Source organism: Ictidomys tridecemlineatus, chromosome 3 (genome assembly GCF_052094955.1).
Source record: "Ictidomys tridecemlineatus isolate mIctTri1 chromosome 3, mIctTri1.hap1, whole genome shotgun sequence".
Taxonomy (NCBI): Eukaryota; Metazoa; Chordata; class Mammalia; order Rodentia; family Sciuridae; genus Ictidomys; species Ictidomys tridecemlineatus.
In genome coordinates, this window is record NC_135479.1 from 131,398,388 (window position 1) to 131,421,081 (window position 22,694).

General features: G+C 44.8%; 1 protein-coding gene across 3 annotated transcripts in view; it reads right to left on the minus strand.

The window, feature by feature from the left end:
- The window catches only part of Dgkg (diacylglycerol kinase gamma), a 199,698-nt gene that overhangs the window by 55,068 nt on the left and 121,936 nt on the right, over positions 1-22,694 (minus strand). For all 3 annotated transcript variants that reach the window (XR_005726868.2, XM_078043820.1, XM_013361065.4), the window contains one exon: positions 15,527-15,617. Coding sequence is in view for 2 of the 3 variants with exons in the window: in XM_078043820.1 (XP_077899946.1) it covers positions 15,527-15,617 (91 nt within the window). In the remaining variant the exon portion in view is untranslated. The remainder of the gene's footprint in view (positions 1-15,526; positions 15,618-22,694) is intronic.

Here is a 22,694-nt window from a genome sequence, read left to right on the forward strand (position 1 = left end):
GCCATCATATACACTGATTTCCTTCAGAACCCCAGCTTTCGGGAAAGGTGGAAGGCTGTGTGCTCAATCTGAGAAAGTGGAGCCCAGAGTGGAACACAGTCAGCCTAAATGGAACGCCGGTCCCCGCGGGTTCCTGAGCTAAATCCTCCAACTGTTCCATGACGTCATCCGGCCCCCTCCCCCTGCTCCTACCACGGCGTCTCCTGGGGACACAGCAAAGAGGGCGGCGGTCCCCGCGCGCGCCACTAGCCATCCTAGCCCAGGCCTGGCTCCAAGCAGAGGCAGCGCTGCAGCGGCACCAGGTATTTATAGCCGCTTGTGCAGCTGAACAGAGAGCTCTTGTCCGGAGCAGCCAGAGCGCACACGCTCGAATCGTGCTTCGGGTGTGCGCCCGCTACCAGGTACCCGACGTCGGGCCGCCAGGGTCCGGGGAGGCTCTTCGGGCACGAGGTGGGAGTCGGGGTACACGAAGGCCAACCCCACTCCTGTCCACATGGTAGCAGTTCTGTAATCTTTTGGGGCGCAGGCGGGAGCGGCCCGCGCGCCTCCTCCCAGGCCCCGCGGAGCTCGCCCGCAGCTATCGGCCACGTTCATCTTTGGTCCCCTAGCCAAGACTATACCTCCAGTTTGGGTTTCTCTAGGGGCCTGAGATGGCTGGCTTGTTTGGCGGTTGGGCCAATGCGTAGGTAACTAGACCCTAGGTTAGGAGGGGAATGCGTAAGTCTGTGCCAATGAAACGCACTGGGAATTCGTATTCATCTCCACCCCCACCCTGCCCTTGACGTCTTGGATCCCTACAATCCCATAATTCTGGGCAGAACCTGGACTCGCCCAACTCTCTGTCCTCAGAGCGACAGAGAGCAGAAGAGGTGAAGGAGGGAGGGCATTGATGCTTCCCCGGCCCCGCTGTGGGTTTTTTTCGTGCTCCTCCTGCCTGCCCGCCTTGGTGACCTGAAAAGACAGTGCGGAAGCAGCCTCCTCCATGTTGATCCTATTCTGAAGGTCCTCAGGGCAGGAGATCCCACAATTTATTTGATGACCTGTTTCAGTTTTTAGCAACTAGGAAACTCTCCCTTCTAACTAACCTCAATTCTCCATGCTATAGATCAGGCAAGATTTTCTCTGGTTTGGAGCGCACATGTGTTTCTCAGCCCACGCTGGGGCTGGGCTGACTCCTCTGGGTAATGACCTCCTGCAGGCTGGTCTGGGGTTGAAACTCAGGCCTCAAGGGACTCTGCCTTGGTCTTTCTTTTAAATCTTTTTTATTATGGGTATTTCCAAACACACAGGAAAGTAGAGAGAATGATAACTCCCCATATATCCCAAAACTCAGTTGCAACAATTAGTAACTTGCAGCTAATGCTGTTTTAAATCAAACTGGGTTCTCTTTGCACACCATTCTACTGAACTACTTTTTAGCAAATCTCTGATTTTCTATCATTTTATCCATAAATACTGTATATCTTTAAATGATGACTTTAAAAATTAGCCCAATATTATTGTCACTGTTCCTTAATACCAATAAACATCTTGTAATTGTTCAAATTTCCTTAGTAGTCTCATTTTTAAAAATAGCTAGTTGTCTGAAAGGTCTACATATTGCATTTAGTGATACATCTCTTGTTTTTTTTTTTTTTTTTTTTTTTTTTGGTGGTACAGAAGATTGAACTCAAGGGCACTCAACCACTGAGCCACATCCTCAGCCCTATTTTATATTTTATTTAGAGACATGGTCTCACTGAGTTGCTTAGCATCTCACTGTTGCTGAGATTGGCTTTGAACTCGTGATCCTCCTGCCTCAGCCGCCCAAGCCACCACATCTGGCTCTTGGGTTTCTTTTCATCTATAAATCCTCTACTTTTTTTCCTTCCTTTGCTTCTTTGACTTCCTTCCCCCTGACTTTCTTTAACTTTCTTTGGAAGACAGTGGGTCATTTGTCCTGGAAAGCAGTGACAGTCAAGCACTAACATACATGCAAATCATGAAGAGGGGGGTGTTGTCTTATTAAAATGAGGATTCAGATTCAGGAAGTCTGGTTAGGCCTGAGATTCTGCATTTGTAACACATTTCCTGATGATGCTAATGCTTCACATCCATGGACCACATTCTGAGGAGTAAGGCTGAATATAGTGCTTCCCAGATTCTGGACTTTGCTAACTGCATCTTTGAGATGCCTTTAAAAAAAATATTCCTAATTTATCCCATGCATTTTACTAAATTAGTCTTTTTACACTAAAACCTCGAACAGAGTTGGCTTTTTTGGAAACAACACCTCATTAGTGGGGCTTTGTACTTTCTATTACATCTCATTAGCAGGCCCAGGTTAGGTTGTCTGTGTTTTTGTGAGGTTTAGATGGATCAGTGGGATCAGGTGTTGCCAGCCTAAACCTCCCTTCATAGTCCTTCATCAGCTAGTGATGATCCTTGCTTAGACTCCTTGTCACAGTCCCAAAATGGCAAGATGCCCTTGAGGACACCTGTACTTTCCATTGCCATCTCTCTCTACCTTTCTTTCAAAACTCTACAGAAGCCACTTTCTCTTCTCTATGAATTCCTTCCTGTCCACTTTCCCAAAAGAGTTGCTTATTTTTCCCTTTCTCTCTTTTCTCTGTTCTGTACTATCACAGAATCAAAGACCGGAAGCATCTTGCAACATCACCCAGTCCAACTATCTCATTTTATGGATGAGAAAAACAAAGGCTACAGAGGCCGAGGGAATGTCCCAATGGTACAATGGCCATGGGGGTCAGATGATCTAGAACTAGACCTGTGGTCATTTGAATTGACAACCACGAAGTCGACAGTGACTTTTCAAAGAGGAATTCTGTCATTGGATGAAGGCCAAGCACAGAATATCAGAATGATAAGGGCAGATGGAACTCTGGAGGTCACACTGAATTACCAAAATAAATCAATGAGGTCAAAAGTTGGTAATGCCCTTCTGAGATCACACAGCTCCATCAAGGAAGAGCTAGGGCTTAACCAGGGACTCCAAGGGGAGTAGGGATGGTAACAGTAAAGGGACATGGTCAGATGGTCAGAGAAGCAATGTAGTTTGATGGCGACGTGGGACTGGAGAGGGAAGATGGGTTCTAAAAGGATGATGTGATTTAGGGTAAGGCTTTCCTGGTTGTCTGAAGCAGAGAAGATACTCCATTAATGCTTGTGAGTTGAAAGAATGCATAGACAGAAGAAGTTGGAGATACCAGGACAGGATGTAAACAGAATGAAAGAGAAGATGCTAAACAAAGTAGTATGATGTTGGTCTGGGGAATGATACTGGTGTCCTTTCTTTTCTCAGTGAGTCAGAGACTTGGGAAGAGTATAGCTTTCTTGAAGAGGAAAGAGGAAATACTGGACCCATTTCTAGCAAAAACAATATTTCTGTTTCAGAGGGGAAGGAGTGGACTGTTGTCTGGATACAATTGAACAGGGGTTATATTGGGCTGGGGGTGGCAGTGAGCAGGAACTGAGGGTAGCCTCCCTGGAGGCCTGGGCTCCAAGTTACAGCCTCAGATAGTCACTGAAGGGCAGAGAGAAAACTAGCATACACCTGACTACCTCTCCCTTCCCTACCCTTTTTTCAAAGGAACAGGACACAGAGATATTAGGCAGACAGCATCAATGAACTTCCCAAGCAACCTCAGGGGCCTGTTGAGCCTGGAAAGGATGGGGTGGTGATGCTCCTTTAGAGTGGAAGCATAAAAGAGCCAGAGTGGGAGGAGAGGAGGTGCCCTCTGGTTGGCTTGGCAGGCTGGAGTGTAAGTCACTGGGAATGCTAACCCAGGAAAGTCTCCTTTGGTTTGGAAAGAGGAGAGTAGATAAGGAAGACTGCTAGCTGGGTCCCACAGAGTTTGGGCCTACTTCTCTTTCTGCTATTGCAAACTGCCTAAGTTGTCCACCTGTTCTTTTACTCCTAGTAAAATCCTACCCTGCCAGCAGAGAAGCATCTCCTCTAGGAAGCAGTTCTGAGTGCTCTAGTGTTAATGAATCATTAAGAAAATGATCTCCCCCTTCTCTAAAGTTGCGTTGCTTTACTTTCCCTCATCTATGGAAATTTCCTGTACCTGAGGAAATTTGAAGCTCCTGGAAGGTGGGAACCAGAGCATATGCAGCTCTGTGTTCTCCATAGATCCTGGCGTGTCTTACCCATATCAGGTGTCCAATATATTTGTGAATTGAAAGGAAGAATGTGTGGAGAAATCCTAATATGGAAACCAAGGTGTTCCTTGAAGAAATCTGGCAAGATTTCCTTCCTTCCAGATGATTTTCCCCAAGCCTCTCTGGATGAAAAGAGTGATCAAATATAGTGGATGAATGTCCCAGATAGAAAGAGCTATGGATGGTTAATCCAGTCTGCATGAAGTGGTCCTCTGATCAACAGCTAAAGGACATCCATGCTCAAAGACCTGGTAGCAAGAACAGGGCACAGAAGGCACATTTCATATAAGAGAGGCATTAAGAGACGACAAAAGCGTTCATCCATCCATCAATAATGAGAACCTACTTATTCTCTGCTGGACCTTGGGAATGGAGAGTCCCTGTCCTCAAGGTGCCTCATTGCAGATCAATGCTGAAAGCAGACTTTTGCTGCTAAATGCTTAATAACGGGCTCTCTAGGAAAAAAAAATATTTTTTTTTTTGTGTGTGTTCTATGGTGTAAATACTCCCACTATCGTAAATTTCAAGGGACCAGAAGGCATCATCCAAAGGAAAATTGAGAAAAGATGTACCCACAATCGAGGATCTAGGACCCCACTGACTGGAGGCAACAAAGCAGAAAAGGAAGTAGATATTTTCAGATCTGTAAGATATGTGGCAAGAATAGAGAAATTTACTGAGAGTGAAAGAAAAACAGCCAGTTTTTTTTTCAAACAATGATATCTGTTTTCCCTAGAGAAGAACTAGAGAGAATGCTTTTAGTGTTAATAATCTGATTTTGTCAGGGAAGAAAAGGCACTATATTGAGAGCCGCTGATGAGGAGTGACAGCCTTATTGGGAAAAATAGTCTAGTACTATCTACATACAAAAATTGTCCTGGCATGTAGGTCATTCTATATTCAGAGAGGTTGTTTTATATTGTTTTAGGAGCTGATGTCTGTTGTGAACAGTTAGATAATAATACTAATACACATATATGTTACATAATATTAATTGACATGATTTATTGAGTAACTGTTAGGACCCAGGCACTTCATGTATTTTATGTCTAATCCTTACAACCTTGAAATGTCAGTTTTGTATCCTCATTTTTGTAGATGAGGAAACAGTGAAACTAAGGAAGCTCCTTCTCCATATTTACCAGGGTTTCTGGTTATCTTTGACAGCCTGCAGATTTCCTGCATGAGGATAAGCAGCAAGACCAAGAAGCCAGTCCAACTTAGGATGCCTGTAAATCGTGTGCTTTGTTACCTATGAGACCACGTTGGGAATATTCTACATACAAGAGATTCAGTCTTTTTGGTACCAGGGATTGAACCCAAGGGCACTTAACCATTGAGCCACATCAGCAGTCCTTTTTACTTTTTTATTAGAGACAGGATCTCACTAGGCTGCTTACAGCCTCACTAAGTTGCTGATCCTCCTGCCTCAGCAAAACTGCTGGGATTACAGGTGTGTGCCACCACATTCGGCTCAATTTATTTTATTTTTTTATGGTGCTGGGGATTGAACCCAGGGCCTTTGCATGCTAGGCAAGAACTCTATCAACTGAGCTATATCCCCAGCCCTCAATTTTTCATTTTAAGGAAGACATTGAAAAAAAAATTGGAGTCCTTCAAGGGAAGAGTGGTCGGGATAGTTATAGGTCTATAAATGCAGTCATATAAGGAACTGGGGATGTGTAGTGAAGACTAATGGGAAGCAATGTGGAAGACACTTCTTCAGCCTAGGAAGAGGGGTCATGTAGAGGACCAAGGAAGGAAGTTCTGTGTGACTGTGGAGGATGAAAAGAGGTCCAATGAGTGAGGAATCCACTCAGTTCAATGCACAAACACTTACCATGTACCTAGTTCGTTCCAAGTGTTGTACCAAGTGCCCAGGAGGGAAGCAGAGGCTGAGGAACAACTCTTTAGGAAGAACTTTCTGAAAATCAGCATTGTCCAACAATGGAACATGCTTACTGAGAAGCAGTGAGCCTCCTCTTCCTATCTTTAGAGTATTCAGGAGGCTGGAGGCCCACTTATCAGAATGTGCTAGAATGAATCTTTTGTTGAGTAGTAAGTGGGACTTACCCCTTCCAGTTCAGAGATTCCAGTTCAGAATGTGCTTTGGCAGGCTGGAGTGTGCTGGAGTGAGAAAGTGTCACGGTGACGCTCCCCTCCCCGCTTCTGTCCAGCCCTGTCCACCCAGCTGTGTGCTTCGCGTTCTCTGATGCGAAGTGAGCCATGGAGGGCCAGTTACACTGGAAAGAAGCTGCCATCTGTGACAGGGATGATGGAGTTCTGGCGGGTTTGTGTGGGCTCAAGGAATGCGGCCTGGAAGCCATGTACACACAACCTGCTTAAGAACATCCCATGGGCAGAAAATGTTTTCTTCCTCTTTCGCCCTCCTCTGTTGCTGTGCCAGGCAGGCACAATGGTGCCTTTGAGAGGGGCAGCTGGAAGGGGGTGTTGGCAGAGGCACTGGAAGTAGAACATTGCAGCTGGGGGTGGGGGGGCCCTAATTCATTTCCAGGAGTGAGCCGGCACTGGGTGCCAGTTTCCAAAACAGAACTGCTGTTTCTCAGAGCTCACGGTGGTGGGTTGCCTCAGAGTTGGACAGAGGGCAAAGTCTTTTCCTATCCACCACTCTGCCCTCCCCTAGTTTAGAAAAACCCTGGTGTGTTAAGGCATTCTTGCTCTGGGTGCAGATTAATCGGTTTTGCTGCCTGTCTGAGGACTGAGACCAATCTGGGCTGGAGGAGGTTTTCTGAGGAGCCCAATTCTCCTGCAGGCAGAGTAAAGCTGGTGGCCTTAGGAACCTGCAGGGCTCAAAGGCAGTTAGGCCTCTGGGCAATCCAAAGGGCTCAGAATGGAGACCCTTCTTCTGCCCTGCAGGATGATGTCCTGCAACCCCACAACTGCCTGGCACCCTTGCTGCCATATGGGCTCTGCCCACTCACAGTCTTAATTCTGGTGGGAAAGAGGTGGGAGAACCCTGGCATTTCCTGTCCTGGTTCTCAGTTGTCCCAGACCCTCTGCTACTTTCAAAGATCCCAGTGACAGCTCAGAACAGGGCGTGGGAGGTCTTTCCACTTGGAGCAGGGTTAGGAGTAGGCCCAGGTGCCAGGCGGCAAGCTCTGCCACCCCTTACTTTGTGTTACAAATGGAGCAGGATGAGTCCCTTTTATGCAAGTGGCTTCCAACAGAAAGGTGTGACTTAAAGCTGGTCAAGTGGCAATCTCTATTAATGTTCACACTAACTATGGGATTTTCACACTCTGGTTTAATTTTACAATCAACAAATAACTCCGGAGGAAGTACTTCACTTCAGCCTCTGTGATGGGCCTGGGAATATAGAATGAATAAGAAAGACCTTGCTTCAGAAAGCTGACTGCCTAATCTCCATGCCAAGTCCTGGATGGGAAGCCTTTCATCAACTCAGCAGATACATGTATTAGGTGGAAAGCAGAAGTTTAATGCAGAGGACATCTCTTACTGAAGGTACCTAGCTCTTTAAGAGACGGTGCTCTCTCCTTAAGAGTCAGTTCTTCTACTTTCTTCATTCCTTTTCTAATGAACACTAGGATCAGCAAGTATGGCCTCACATACTGAGTTAAGAAAACAGACTTATCTGCTCTAGCCAACAGGACATATTTGTATATACTATTCTCTAACAGTTCACTTGTAGAAGGAAAAAAAAAATTGAAGTGTTTTCCTCCCTGAGGTCCCCAAGTCTCTGGAGATGGTGATGGGGATCATGGATTCTTTTCAATATTCTAAAATGTCTCAGAGAATGAATACATTTCCTACTGACGGGGCCTCACAGTTCATTATTACTTAAAAGATGTATTTGTTTGGTAGTCATTGCTTGGGAAAAGTTATTCTTTTACCAAGAAACCTTGTTGGCTAAAAAGCTAAGCCCTCTGGGGCAGAGGTTAGCTGACAGCATCTTCCAGAAACCTGTTAGGTTCTTTCACAGCTTGTAAATCATGTGACCTCCAGCCTTGGTCCTCTAAGATTTCCTGGGGCCCTGTCTATCACACCTACCATGTATTACCCAACTACTTTGAGAAAGTGTGAGCATTAGACTTCATCTTTAAAAAAGTTATTCCTAAGTCTTTGGAAGACAAAAGTATATATTGCCAGGAATCTAAAGACAAAAGAAAATCAAAGCAATTCACCAGGAACAAAGAAAATGGGAAAGAACTGAAAAATAAAAGCATATGGATGAATAGAGACTTGAAGTGAACTACAGGGTACACATTTTAAGAAATAAAAAAGAAGGTCTTTTGAGAGAAAAAAACTTATGTATCAGAGCTGCAAGTGAACAATGGGATTTTCTAAGGGAAAATTGACAGAAACAATTTCTTCTTGGTCAGCGGAACAATTCTAAGCATCAGCCAAGGAAACTGGTAGCAAATGCATGGTTGAAAGAAATGGAGAGATGGGATGATGGGTTGCCTTTAAAAATGGATGATGATTTGACAAAACCAAAGAATCAATCACAGAGATTCTCAGGAGGCCTGATGTGAAAGACATGAGGGGAGAGGGCTAATGTTATTATGGGATTGTAACGCGGCCAACATTCCAGTGGTGCTGATCCATTGGTGAGATTGTGGTTACTTTTCTTTTTGGCCCCTCTGTATTTCAGGATATTCTAACCAGGCATTTGCATTACTTTTCAAAGCAAGGGAAAGAGGTTAGGTCACATATTAGTAGGGAGCAGGAAGAAAGCCAGGTAGAGACGTCAGAGCCCTGGACTTGAGTGGGGAAGGGAATAGACTAGAAGGAAGATCTCTCTCTCAAGACCATTCTAGTCCTACTTTTGCCTCTAGGGTTTGGTGCACCATCTGGTCACCCCTTTTATTTTCTCAGGTTTCCCTTCCATTTATTCACTGTGGCGGGGTGGATGGGTTGAGGGGTCATTTTTTACTTTCTTTACTCCAAGCTCTGACAGGCTCTACCTGCCCAGGCTGAGAAGGTTCATAGCCCGGCAGAAGACACCCAGGCTTAAAGATCTCTTCCCCTTTGATTTAAGAGTGTGCAATCCAGTGTGTGGATGCCAAGGCAGAATAAGAGAATGGCCCTCTTACAGCTTGAAAGCCGTGGGTTCTTTTTCTGTCACATTCTGGCTAAGTGAACTTGGTCATGCTACTTAACCTATAAAGTCCTTCATTTCTCTCTTTTGAAAAATAATGGCACTGGATTGGAGTAGCTCAAGAAATCTGCCTAATCTTAAATTGATTAAGACTTTTTTTTTTTTAACCCCTTCCCCTCTAGTACTGGGGATTGAATGGAGAGGGGCTGTTCTACTGATCAACATCCCTGGCCCTTTATAAATTTCAGGTACTGTCTTGATAAGTTGCTGAGGCTGGCCTTGAACTTGTGATCCTTCTACCTCAGCCTCTAGAGTAGCTGGGATTACAGGCCTGTGCCTCTGTGTCTGGCCTGACTCATTTTTTATGAAGCTTCTTTATGCACACATACCTATGCTTAATGTTACTTTGAGGTTTTAGGATTCTCATAGGTGAGACCCACCCAGATCATGATATGGTACCTGGTTCACTCCTGCTTTTTAAACCATTTTTTTTTTTTTTGGTGGAGGTAAAATTCACAGAACATATAACTAATCATTTTGAAGTGTAGAATTCAATGGCATTTGGTAGAATCACTCAGTCTTTTTAAGGTGTTAGGTTAACATAGTCAATTGGGTTGTTTTTTTTTTTTTTTTTTTTGGTACTGGGGATTGAACCCTAGGGGCACTAAGCCACACCACGAGCCCTTTTTTGTAGTTCATTTAGATAGAGTATGTAGAGAGGATCTAGTTGCTTAGGAGCCTAGTTGCTTAGGGCCTCACTAAGTTGCTGAGGCTGGCTTTGAACTTGCAATCCTCCTGCCTCAGCCTCCTGAGTCACTGAGATTACAGGCGTGCACTATCAGGCCGGGCCTGGTGGGTTCTGTCTTGTTATTTAAAAAAAAAAAAAAAAATCCTGCACTGCACTCCCATGTTCATCTCAGGCTCAGATGCAGGGAATTCTCCAGCTCTAGGGTGAGAAGCACCGTGGAGTCAGACAGTCTATGAATGCATTTAGTGTGGATTGCCCAACTTCTCTCTAAGGGGGTTTACCACACAGATTCCCACCAGCAATTTTTGAGAGTTCCCATTTCCGCTCCTCCTTGCCAACAGTGGCCGGGAAATCCATGTAGCACTAGAGAGCAGGTAAAAGTAAGGAACCAATTTTAGCAATATCAGTGTGAAGAGAGTTCAGGGACCAATGGTGAGTGAAAAATGCGCAGGAAGGGAGTGGCGGGGGGACTTCAGGTTTACCTGTAGCATTTTATTTCTTTGGTGAAAAATACCAAAAGGAAATAAAGATTCAATACTGAAAAATCAATTCTGAGTGAGGGGGAAGTGGGACTTTTTTGATAAAACTGTCCTCAATAGTTTTCTGTTATTTTTTAAATCCTCAAAAGGGGTAACTGATATACAGAGATCCCCAAACAGGCTGGGTTTTTTTGGAACAGCTTCTAGTTTTGCATTTATGTTTCCCAGTATTAGGTTCATTTTAGTGGAACTGGCTAGCCTTCTCTTGTGAACATTGTTTTAAAGATTAGATTAAATATCAAGGAATTGGGGGAGTTCTTATTTTTAGGCAGAAAAATGAACTATTTCTGCAGAATATAAAATGTATGTTCAAACTGAATTTTGCCTTGTTTATTCTACCTGTGATCACATCTAAAAATCTTTGCAAGGCTATTCTGAGCCTGGGGTGGGGGAGATGACTCACTGTGAGCCTTCCTCACCTGTTTATGCAGGTGAAATCAGGTTAGGATAAATATAAAGGGCCTCTTTGGAAGCAAAGAAGCATTGGAGAGCACCCTGAGAGGAGGCCTTGGAAGCAAAGCATCCAGCACCTGTTTCAGGTAGAGCCCTATACTCACTCTTTCTATGGAGACCATTTGCAATATTTTTAATGCTCCCTTCCTGATAAAGATAAAAATCTCATGCCTGATTTTAACATTACCTGAAATGTCACAATGAATGAGACTGTGAATAATTAGCAGACTGGATAGGTCCTATATGAGGTTGAGAATATCTGCTCCAGACTGAGCTTCTCAAGGGCCTTTACTACCCTGACACTCTTGGGTTTCTAGCAAATTGGGATGGAAGTCTGACCTGACCACTCATAGGTCATGAACCTCAGGTGAGCTCCTTACTTTCTCTTAGCCTCCTATCTCCCTGCTCTGGAAAGGTGATTAGGACACTTGCCACTTAAGGCTGCTTTGCAGATTTAGGGAGATCTTTAGCACTACTGCCAGTTAAATAAACACAAAATAAAACAACAACCCCAAGCTAGGTGCCATGGTACATGCCTGTAATCTCAGCAGCTCTGGAGGCTGAGGCAGGAGGATTCCAAGTTCAAAGCCAGCCTAAGCAACTTAGTGAGAGCCTATCTCAAAATAAAAAATAAGATGGGCTGGGGATGTAGCTCAGTGACAAAGAGCTACATCAAGCCCCAGTGCTAAAAATAAATAAGTAAACTTTCCTATCAATTATTAAATAAAATTAATTAAATAATTAATTTAAAAAACCCCCAACCCCTGAAAACTTTAATTCAAAATAATGGTCTTGTGAGATAGGTCAGTTCCCTTCTACCCCTATTTTACAGATGTGAATTGAGACTCAGGCATAGTTTAGTGCATCACCTAACCCAAGAACAGAACAAAGCTAATCCCAGGCCTTGTGAGTTGGGGCCCCTTCACTATGCCAGCCCTGGCCAAGTTGTCTGCATGTGAGCAGCAGATCTGGGGTCACCTTCTTCCCTGCTTGAGTCATTGGGCTGTCAAAACGGAGTTCAGAGTGATCTGACTGGGATCACCCAAGTGGCTGCCTAAGACTCTTTGGATCTAGTTTCCTTTGTACTAGTTAAGTGAGCACTATATTAACCAGTCCTCTTGTGTTTCCTGGGCCATTGTCTCTTGTCAGCTGGGCTATGAGCTTTATTTCGGAGATGGGATTAAGTCTCCTATTTCTTCTCAGCCAGCCACTAACCTCAGAGAGTCTGTAAATCACGTGAATGGCTTTCAATGGAGAACTTCCCTGCACAGTCTCATCTGGGCTTTAGTTTCACCAACCAGCCTTTGACTAGAGTGATCAAAAACAAATAATGGACTTCACTATCTGTTCCCTGAGTTCCTTACAGTTGTGCCCTTTCTCAGGTCACCAAACCCCTCAGCCGCAGTTTCCTCATCTGTAGGGTGAGGACATGAAAATCTGCGCAGCGTGTCCTGAGGGTCAAGATAAAATGAGATGCTGTGTGGAAAAATCTTTTGTAAGCTTTAGGGCAGTTTTTGTCTCTGACTCGCTCCTGCTGTTCACCTGAATCTCTGATTCCTCCTCAAATGAGCAGTAGGAGTGTGTCCTCTGATCTTTGCGAATCTTTTCTCAGCAGAGTTGTGTAGCTGCCTGAACTGAGAGAGAATCCAACAGTCCCACAGAACAAGGAGGAAGAACTGTGAATCCAGGCTGACAGATCTGCTGGGTTTTGACACTTGGTAGGTAAATCTCTGCTCAACTCCCTCCAGAAGACCTGGAATCTTCTTTTCCCAGTTTCCAGCAAAGAAGTCTTGGTCAAGTATTGAATGTATCTCAGCATCATCTTAAAAATGTGGCAATACTTGCCTTGCTGGTTTTCCTATCAATGAGGATGTGTCAGGGTAGGCAGTTAAAGCATGTGACTTTGTCCCTTTTTATTTTTTTCTCTTCCTTCTATTTACCCTTCTAACTGTCGCTGCCTTGTTTTGCTTTTTCATAAAATGGAGGTGATAATATAATAATCCTTGGCCTACTTAGCTCACAGGGCCTTGGAGTGACCTGAGATAAAAGCAGTAGCAGGGTTTTGAAAAACAGTGAAATGAGGTAGAAATACCTGCATGGGGTTTTTTGGGCCTCACTGACCTGGAGCTGGTAAGTCGTGTGTTGGTCCCCACAGGCCTGGGCTGTTGTGTGCTGCAGCAGCTACGTTTAGAAGGTCATCTAACAGATTCTTTTCCCTACTTTTCCCTGAGGTTCTTGATGCTCTCATAACTACCTGCTATGCTTTGCATTCTCTCTACACCTGTCACTTGCATGCCTTGTCCCCTATCCCCTAACCGCAGTTTCCATCTGAATCACACAATAGTGGGTGGACCGCACATTCACTATTCTTTGAATGCAGAAATGGTGCCTGCCCCAATCTCTTGGGCTGTCAGAAGCCACCATCACATGACAACCCCACCCCCCCTTTCCTCCAGCTTACCCTCATGAATAAATACTAAAAAGACTCATTATAGGGAGATAAGGAAAACAGGAAATGTTTTGAAAAGTCCCAACAACCCACAGTGTGAACAACCCCACTCTTCCAGAGGCCACCAGTGTCTTCTGCTACTAAGCCACCAGCGCCCTGTGTGGTTGAGGAAGTGCTGCTGTGTCTTAGACCTAGAGGGGATAGTGGGGCAAGGCCAGCCTGGAGCCAGGAGGGCGGGCCACAGAGGCAGGAGAGCTGAGCTGCTGTATTCTGGGCACAAGGTCAAGGCCAGCTGCAGGGAGAACAGGCAGTCGCTGTGTGCAGCTGGCCGCGGTTAGGCCAGGGCTGTCCCTCACTTGTGGTATATTTAAAGAGATCCCACCAGGCGATCGTGCCAACAGGAAAAATGCACACAGATCTCTTGTCAGCCACACTCAATACCCTGGCCAAAGCCTCCTCCTTCAGCCACAGTTCCCTGGTGGTGTGTTTGTGTGTAAATAGAGGAAGGCTGGCTTCTCAGCCTCTCCCAGGTGTAGGTGACTTCAGCCATCTACCACCTGGGGACACAGGCCCCTGGCTCCTGGGCCTCTGTGCCCACTGACTGAGCTGGCAGAAGTACAGGGGATTAGCCAAGGATTCGTGCCTCCCACCCGGGTGTCAGTAACCTAGCAACCAAAGGGGAGAGGCAGGCAGGCAGATGAGTCAAATAGAGCTGCTCAGAACCTCTGGCTTAGTGTTTGTTTGTGAAAACTCCCTGGGAGTGTGCACACAGCCTCCCTTCCGGCAGGGAGTGGCAGTGGCTGGGCTTTCCCACAGTGCTTCTGGCCTAATGCTCCTCTCAAAGGGATGCCCAGGCCCCAAGCTCAGAGTACCCTTTAGGGAGGCTTCGAGACCAGGCCAGAGGAGCCCAGGGTGGCTGAATTCTCTGGGTGCCTCTCACTTCTTTTTTTTTTTTCTCAAGTGGAGAGGAGTCTACAGGCCTGAATCCTAAGGAAAGCTAAGGACTCAAGAGCCTCAGGTGCCCCAGCATGAAGACAGTGGGTGTGCACAGAAGTTGGAGCTTTCGGGTAGCCAGAGACTAAGGAGAGATCTCATGAGAGACTTGGCAGAGCAGGCCTGGAGAGGGGTGGGGGTGAGAAGCAGGCTGCTTATCTACCAGGGGAGGGGCGCCAACAGGCAAACCATCTGAGGCAGGCTGCAACAAGTGCTGGAGGGATTAGGAACACACCAGAGCACCCACGAGATCAGCTGCGTAATTTTGGGGGCTCAGTTCACAGTGAAAATGCAGAATGCTTTGTTTAAAAATTATGAAGAGTTTCAGGACAAAGACAGAAGAGCAGGCTGGGGTTGTGGCTCAGTGATGGAGCACTTGCCTAGCACAGGTGAGGCACTGGGTTCCATCTCGAGCAACACATAAAAAAAAATTAAATAAGCAAAATAAAGGTATTGTGTCCATCTATAACTAAAAATAGGGGTTCTCTGAATAGGAATTTTGTGAAAAACAAAACAAAATGAACAAACAAACCAAAAACAAAACAAAACAAAACAAACAAACAAAAAAACAGAAGAGCACTGGAACAGGGACCCTTCTGCACACAGGGGCTTTGTGGCTGCTCAGCTTGCACGTTCATCAGGCTGATGCTGCACATCTGGGAGTTGCTCCTTGAAGCCAGTGGGTGAGCTGGGGACTATTTGGTCAAAGCTCAACCCCCAAACCCCTCACCTCTGCTGCTTCACAGCCACCAGTTCCAGACTGGGACACTGCCTCTACCTGGCAGCAGCCCCTCACCCTGTGATGGTAGTAATTGTCCTTATCTTTTTGGGGGGAGAGAGGCAGTTGGGCCACATTGAAAGATGGCTGAGGACCAGAATGGACTGAGGGTCCCAGAGCTCCAAGGATTCTCTGGACAGGCCCAACAACCAGAGGTCTCTGGGTAAGGTTGTGGATGTGTGTGGGGACAGGACAGAGCACCAAAAATAGACTGCACTCTGGCTCTCCTTTTAAGGACCCGAGAGGATATATTCTTGAGAATGCACATATGATATTCCAGGAGCAGAAACCAGTTCAAGAAAACTTCTCCCCACCTGGAGCTTACCTCCAACTCAATGTGGTCGTGAAGTTTCTTGCAGGTGGCTGCAAAGGTCTCCGAGGTACCAAATTCAAAGTACCACAGCTTGTTCTTCATCCTGGAATGTAGAGCAGAGAGATGGCTCAATATTCTGTACTTGAAATGGTCAAGGAACAGAGTTAGGTTATTTGGTCCAGGAGGCCCAAGTTCCCAGCATTCCCTAACCTTACATTTTTAGCACTTGTTAATTGGATGATCAAGGAATTGAAACAATATTTACCAAGTGTTTTTGCCAGGAACTTAGAGAAAACCCACTCATTTCTTATACATCAGGACAACTCTGGGTGAACTGGTAACTGCTCACTGAACTTCTCTGAACTTTTCCTGATGCAACTTGAAGCAAGCAGGAGAAAGTCTTGCTTGTCTTGAACTGCATCAAGAGAGTTCCATGGGAAATCGACCAGAGGTGGCAAATGACAACATGTTCCGTCTTTTCTACTACTGTCTTTTCTACTACTAATTCAGAGGGACTTTAGGCAGAGCCCTCTTCTGAGTATTGTAGGGTACAAAGGGAAGCTTTTTGAGACTTAGGGTGTGCAATCAGGACAGAGGAAGGATAGATCCACACTTACATAGCCAACATACGTGCTGCTTTGTCTGTTCTCTGTTTGGGGGAAGCAGAGAGAAGCAATAGATTTGCAGAAGAGTTGTTTGGTAGCAGTAGCCACCCCCGCCCCCAAATTTATTTGCTTAGACCATGGTGACCATTCATTTAGAGGTAGATGTTGAATTTGCTTCAAAGTAGGAGTTCACCATTTTAAGCTTTAAAAATTTTTGACATTTTCTTTAGGGGTAAGGCAGGGAGGAAGGGAGGGAGGGAGGGAGGGAGGAGAGAGAGAGAGAGAGAGAGAGAGAGAGAGAGAGAGAGAGAGAGAGAGAGAGAGAGAGAGAGAGAAGAGCAATCAATGGGGTCCCCATGTAGCTGGGGCTTTGCAAAGTCAGATGGTGTGCCTGACACTTGGTGGTTTTGATCAGATGGTCTCACCAGGAAGTGTTTCTGAAGGTATTCCATTCCTTCCACCCCAATTGTCACCCCATTATCAGGGTCTGGCTAAGAGAAGGGACACCTGTCCAGTTTACAAGCTGACAGATTTTGCTAAGGAAGGATTAAACAAAATCACATTCCTCCTGGCACTCAGGAGAGAGGAAGCCACCTTGAATGTTGCTAATCCTCTGTCCTCAGATTTGTGGACCAAGGGAAGGAGCATTCTCCAGAGGGAGGAAGGCTCTTATTTCTTTCAGGTTTTCCTTCGGCCATAGCAGATGACTCATCAAAATGACAGACATTTTCTCTGCATTTCTTCAACAGTCTACCCAGAACTTGGAGGCGAGACTGTATTCTTCCATTTGTATGAAGATTTCTAAGATCTTATTGGTTGGGAATTAGCGCTTTTTTCTTTCTTTCTTTCTTTTTTTTTTTTTTTTTTTGGTACCAGGGATGGAAGAACCCAGGGCTGCTTTACCACTGATCCACATCCCCAGTCCTTATTTTTTTGAGACAGGGTCTCACTAAGATGCTTAGGACCTTGGGCTAGGGATATAGCTCAGTTGGTAGAGTGCTTGGCTTGCATGCACAAGGCCCTGAGTTCAATTCCCAGCACCAAAACAAACCACAAAAAACTTAGGACCTTGCTAAGTTGTTGAGGCTGGCCTTAAACTTGCAATCCTCTTGCCTCAGCCTCCTGAGCCACTGTGATTAGGGGTGTGTACCACCACACCCAGCTGGGAAGTAGACTTTTTGACCATTAGTGTGCATAAAAATACCTGATAAATGAAGAAGGAAATAAGAGTAAGTAAGGTGTAGGGAATTAGGCCTCATTAAAAAGTTGGAAGTACTGGGAGTAATTTAGACCAGTGCTTCTCATCTACCTTGCCATGATGTGTGTGCCTGATATACGGCTCTCCTCTGCCTCCAGGGTGGCAGGTAGGGACTGGGGCAGGCTAAGCCCCAGAAAACATTCTCATCTGTATTTTCAATGTCAGGAATAAATATTTTCCATTTTTAAGCATGCTCTGTTGTTAAAAAACATGGGCAAGTATTATTCTGGATTAGGGGGTTCTCCGAACAGAAATGTGTGAAAATGCAGATTCCGATTTGGTAGTTCAGGGTTGGAGCATCTGATCATTTTATAACACTGCTGGTTATAAGGATATGGAGACTCTACCCATAGTTCTCAAATGTTAGTATGCATACAAATCTCCTAGGGAATGTGATTAAAACACTGCTTCCAGGGCTCCAATCTGTGGGGACTATCTGTGGTGTTGTGGGGTGGAGCCCAAGAATATGCATTTTTATGAGTGTCCTGGTGATCATTATGTGTATGGTCCGTGGACAGGACTTTGAGAAACATTGCTGTAGATCCCAGTGCATGAACACCATGGACAAGAACAGAACTCATTAGGCCTAAAGGAGTGGACTTCTCAGGGAGGAGAGAACAAGAGTCAGTTGCCTTAACAGTCAATGGTGGAAGAGACCAAGTAACGGGAACAACACAGATCATCATAATACCAAGCATCCCTCTCCAGCAGCAAGAGCATCTTTGTGGCCAGGAGACTTGCACTGTGATTCCATTGTCAAGTACCACTGCTGGTCTGAATCATAGCTTTTGAAAGTTATTGCCAGGAGATTTAGAGTTTTAATAAAAATTTCTGGAAGCCACAGCTATTTTTTTTTTTATTTTTTGCCCACGCATGGTTCTCCTGATGATCTAATAAAGTGAAAAAGTCATGGGTAGGTCAGTATTGCAGAAAGACAGAGGGGATCAACTGCACTACTCATCCACTGTGCTACCTCTGGAAAGTTGATTGATCTCTTTAAACCTCAGTTTTCTCATCTGTGAAATGGAGATAATAAGATCTGCTTCAAAGGATAGTTGAGAAGATTAAATAATAGCAAAGTGCCGCACATAATACTTGTTGCTTACCAAGAACGTTAGCTACTATTAGTTCAGTTCTTTTGAGTTGACATATTTGTATAACAATAGAGCAAAAATGATAGATCTTATTGTGTAGCTATAGATTATAATATAGTCATAATTTTCTAAGCAAGAAAAACATGTAATTATATTTGTTAGATCAAGTGTCTTGACTTTTGGCTAAAATATATGTTCCCCCTCGTGACTAATTTAATAGAATTTTTTCCAGAGTCATAGACCACACTCAAATTCTTGGTTCATTATCTTGACTAGTCACATGATTAGCCAAAGATATGATGTGACTGCAAATATGCTTCTGAGAAAGTGCATGTTTGATGTGAGACAAAATATTTATAATTCAACAAACATTCATTGAGCCAGGGACCAGGAAAGGGTGTACTAGATGTTATCCAGAACAAATGCAGCATTCCACAAAACAGGCATCTGAAAGGACAGATAAGGAAGCAGACCATTTTGTGATGCACTCAGTACAATGCACTGGGGTATATCAGGGGAAGGATATACTCCAGTGCATAGACCAAATCTTAGACGGGTCAGGGGAAGTTGCAGCAAGCATCCTATGGGGGATGCCAGGTAGAGGTCAGTAGGATGTGCAAGGAAAGCAGAGAAGGTGCAGGACAAGCATTCCAGGAAGAGGAAGAAGCCCAGGTGTTTGTTTTCCATTACTATTAACAAAATACCTGACACTGGGTAACTTGTAAAGAAAGGGTTATTTAGCTCATAGTTCCAAGAGCATGGTGCTGGCTTGGCTTCTGCAACAATCATGGTGGGAAAGCAAAAAGGGGAAGTGGGTGTGTGTGGAAGGAACACGTGTTTGAGAGGAAGCAAGAATAAATCAAGGAAAAAGAAAGAACAAATTAAGGAAGCTGAATGTGCCTTACAACAACCCACTCTCAAGGGAACTACATTAATTTTTTCATGAAGATGGATCCCTTATAATCCAAATACCTCTTAAAGGCCACCCACCCCCGCCTCTCAACATCATTAACATGGGGAACCAAGGCTCAACATGAGTTTTGTGGGGACAAACCACATTTAAACCTAGCACCAGGCAATGAATTAGAACTCAAGGTGGGGCTTGGCCAGGTTTGGTTGGAGAGGCAGACTGGGGCAAGACTGTGAAGACAGAGATGCTGCTTTTAGGTGTCTGGGTTTGATCTTAAAGTCCACAGGGAGTCATGGACCAACATTAGGTCAAAATGGGGGTGGTGGAGGTAGTAGTGACTTGATCAGATTTGTGGTTTTTATATTTTTTAGTATTGAGGATTGAACTTAGGGGCACTTTACCACTGAGTTACATCCCAAGCCCTTCTAATTTTTTTTTTTTTTTAATTTTTAGACAGGGTCTCTTGATGTTGTCCAGGCTGGCCTTGAATTTGCAATCCTCCTCTGTCTCAGCTTCCCAAGTTGCTGGGATTATAGGCATACATTAATGTGTCTGGCATAACTGTATTTTTTTAAAGATTATTCTGTGCAGCTATGGAGAATGGACTGGAAGGAGTGAAACAGAGACTGGAGACTTGGAGAATAGTTTGAATGTGAAATAGGAATCCAGGAGAGAATTAGGACGGGCCTGTATAAAGGTAAAAGGTGTTGGGGGAGATTCATAAGCTAAAATTTTGGAGGTAGAATTGACAGAGCTGGTTAATTGTGAAAAGTGAGTGAGAAAAGGTTAGTCAAAGTGACACCTAAAGTATTGTCTCAAATAGCATGATAGATGACAGGTACCGTTTCCTGACAGAGAGGCACTGGAGATCAATTCTCCAGGGGTGGTTGTCTTTGTAAGTGAAGGATAGAATTGTTTTGGCTTTGGCCCATCCATCTATCCATCCATCCATCCATCCATCCACTCACCCACCCACCCATCCATTCATCTGTTTGTCTATCCATCCAACCAATGAGCATTTATTGATAATAATTCTGGGTCTGTGTAAGACCCAGAGGTAAGTGATGAGTAAGACAGGCAGGATTTCTGGCTTCACAGAGCTTACATGCTTTTAACAGCTTCACCAAGACTCTAACATTTGACCACTGACCCATAGGAGACTATGTGTTCAAAATCTAAGAGCTTCTATTTGTGATTTTCTTTGTTTTCCAGACAGGTTTTACAAAGTGGTCCAGGCTGGCCCTGAACTTGTGATTCTCCTGCCTCAATCTCCTAAGTACCTGGGACTACAGATGTGCACCACCAGGCTTGTCTCTATTTGTCCCCTTTTAACACAGGCACTTTTTGGTTAAAAGTGAATGCATTCTAGTCTCATGACATTTTTTTAAAAAGATTTTTAGTTGTAGATGGACACAATATCTTTATTTTCATGTGGTGCTGAGGCTCAAACCCAGTGCCTCACACATGCTAGTCAAGTCTTCTACCACTGAGCCACAACTCAGCCCCAGCTTTTTTTTTTTTTTTAAACTGGGGATTACTTAATCACTGAGTCACATCCCCAGCCTTTTAAAAATATTTTATTTAGCAATAGGGTCTCCCTGAGTTTATTAGGGCCTTGCTAAGTTGCTGAGGCTGGCTTTGAAATCTCCATCCTTCTGCCTCAGTCTCTTGAGCCACTGAAATTATAGGCATGGGCCACCATGCCTGCCATTGGGCCCTTTGGTTTTTGTAGTTTGTTAAAAAATTTTCATGTCTTACCCCATTTATTTCTCAGAAGAACCCTGGGAGGTAGATACTCTTACTACCGATAAATTCAATATTGGATCCTCCTCTGCCTCATCTTCCTTTCCTGCTTTTCCTCTCCCATCAGCAGCATGGCACTGACACCATCATCTTTCCAAGGCCTCTGGTAAGAGCCTGGAGGCAGGGGATATCCTACAGTTCGAGGCAGGAGACACAGCTCCTGCCTGCCTGCCAGCCAGACAGCCTGAGCCCCAGATGTTCTGTCTTTTTTGAAGATGATTCCCCAGCCACTTTCCTGCCCTCATGGAAGACTGCTCCTGAACGTGGCCTTGGGCTTCTATTTCATCTTGCATTGAATGAGAACCTGGCGTTTGGAAGCTGCAAGGCCAGAGTTTAGGCCCGACTTTGTCACTTCCTGACTGGGTAAATTATTTAAGTTCTTTGACTCTTCATTTCTTCTTCTACAAAGTAGGGACACTATTTTCCACACATCTAAGTTGTGAAGGTTGCAAAGCTCCAAAGAGGTATGGAAGGCCCGGGAAGTGCCCCATGATGCTCCTCCCTTCTTGCTAGGAGTCCCGGTCTCTGGAGGACTCATTTCCCTAGGCCATAGGGACAAGGGCAGGAGCAGTGTGGGGGTCTATCCCAGGTGGCCAATATTTTCTGAAGAAAATGAAACTAACAATGTTTTTAATGGCTGCTGGAACGCGTCCTCCGCATCTCTCTTCCTGAGTTTACTTTGGCCACTCTTTCTTTCCCTCTCATAATCACCTTTCAGCTGGAGGTGACTAATCCTGAACCAGTTGTCCTGAGGTTGATTCCCAGATCCACAAGACTGCTAGGTGCCCGGTCAGGCTCCAGTCTACCCAGGTGAACTCATTCTTGAGGCAGAAGATCCTCTTCTGGGCTCGAAGGGGCTCTCAGCCATGTAGAGGGATGAGAAATAACAGTAGTGACACCATAGATTGACTCTGTTCCTCGGTTGTCTTAATTTCCCCGTGGTTTATAAGAAAATAACATCAACTGCACACTAGTTAGTTGAATCTTTTCATTTGATAGATGAGGGGAAAAAATGAGACTAATTAAAAATGTTCTTTTATGTTTGTCAGCCATTTCAGGCTGGAATCAGTCATCATCATGACAGCTATGAATAGCCTGGTTTCAAGGGTGCCCGTAAGTGAAACCAAGCTAGCTGCTGGGCATCTGTACCAGCAGAGGCAATGCATTTAGCTCTCCCCACCAACACGAGCTCCTAGTGGCCCTTTTCTAAGAATCAAGGAAGTTTTAAAGGCAATGGACTTTTGAAGCTGTCAGAAGTCAAAACATGAAAACATTTCTTTGGGCTCAGAAGTTTACACAGAGAACACTATAGTTATTTCTAGAAATAGAATCCCTTGAAGTGAAGGTGTTCCTTTTTGTGGTTTGGGATTTGATAATCAGGTTCCCTGAGTAGCTCATGACTCAAATAGTTAGTTGGGCCCTCGATGTCAGTCAGTGTCAGGTTGGGAGACCTGCAGGGACACATGCTGCCCAAGGGATGGTGGTGTGTGTAGGGGGCAAAACCAGGTGG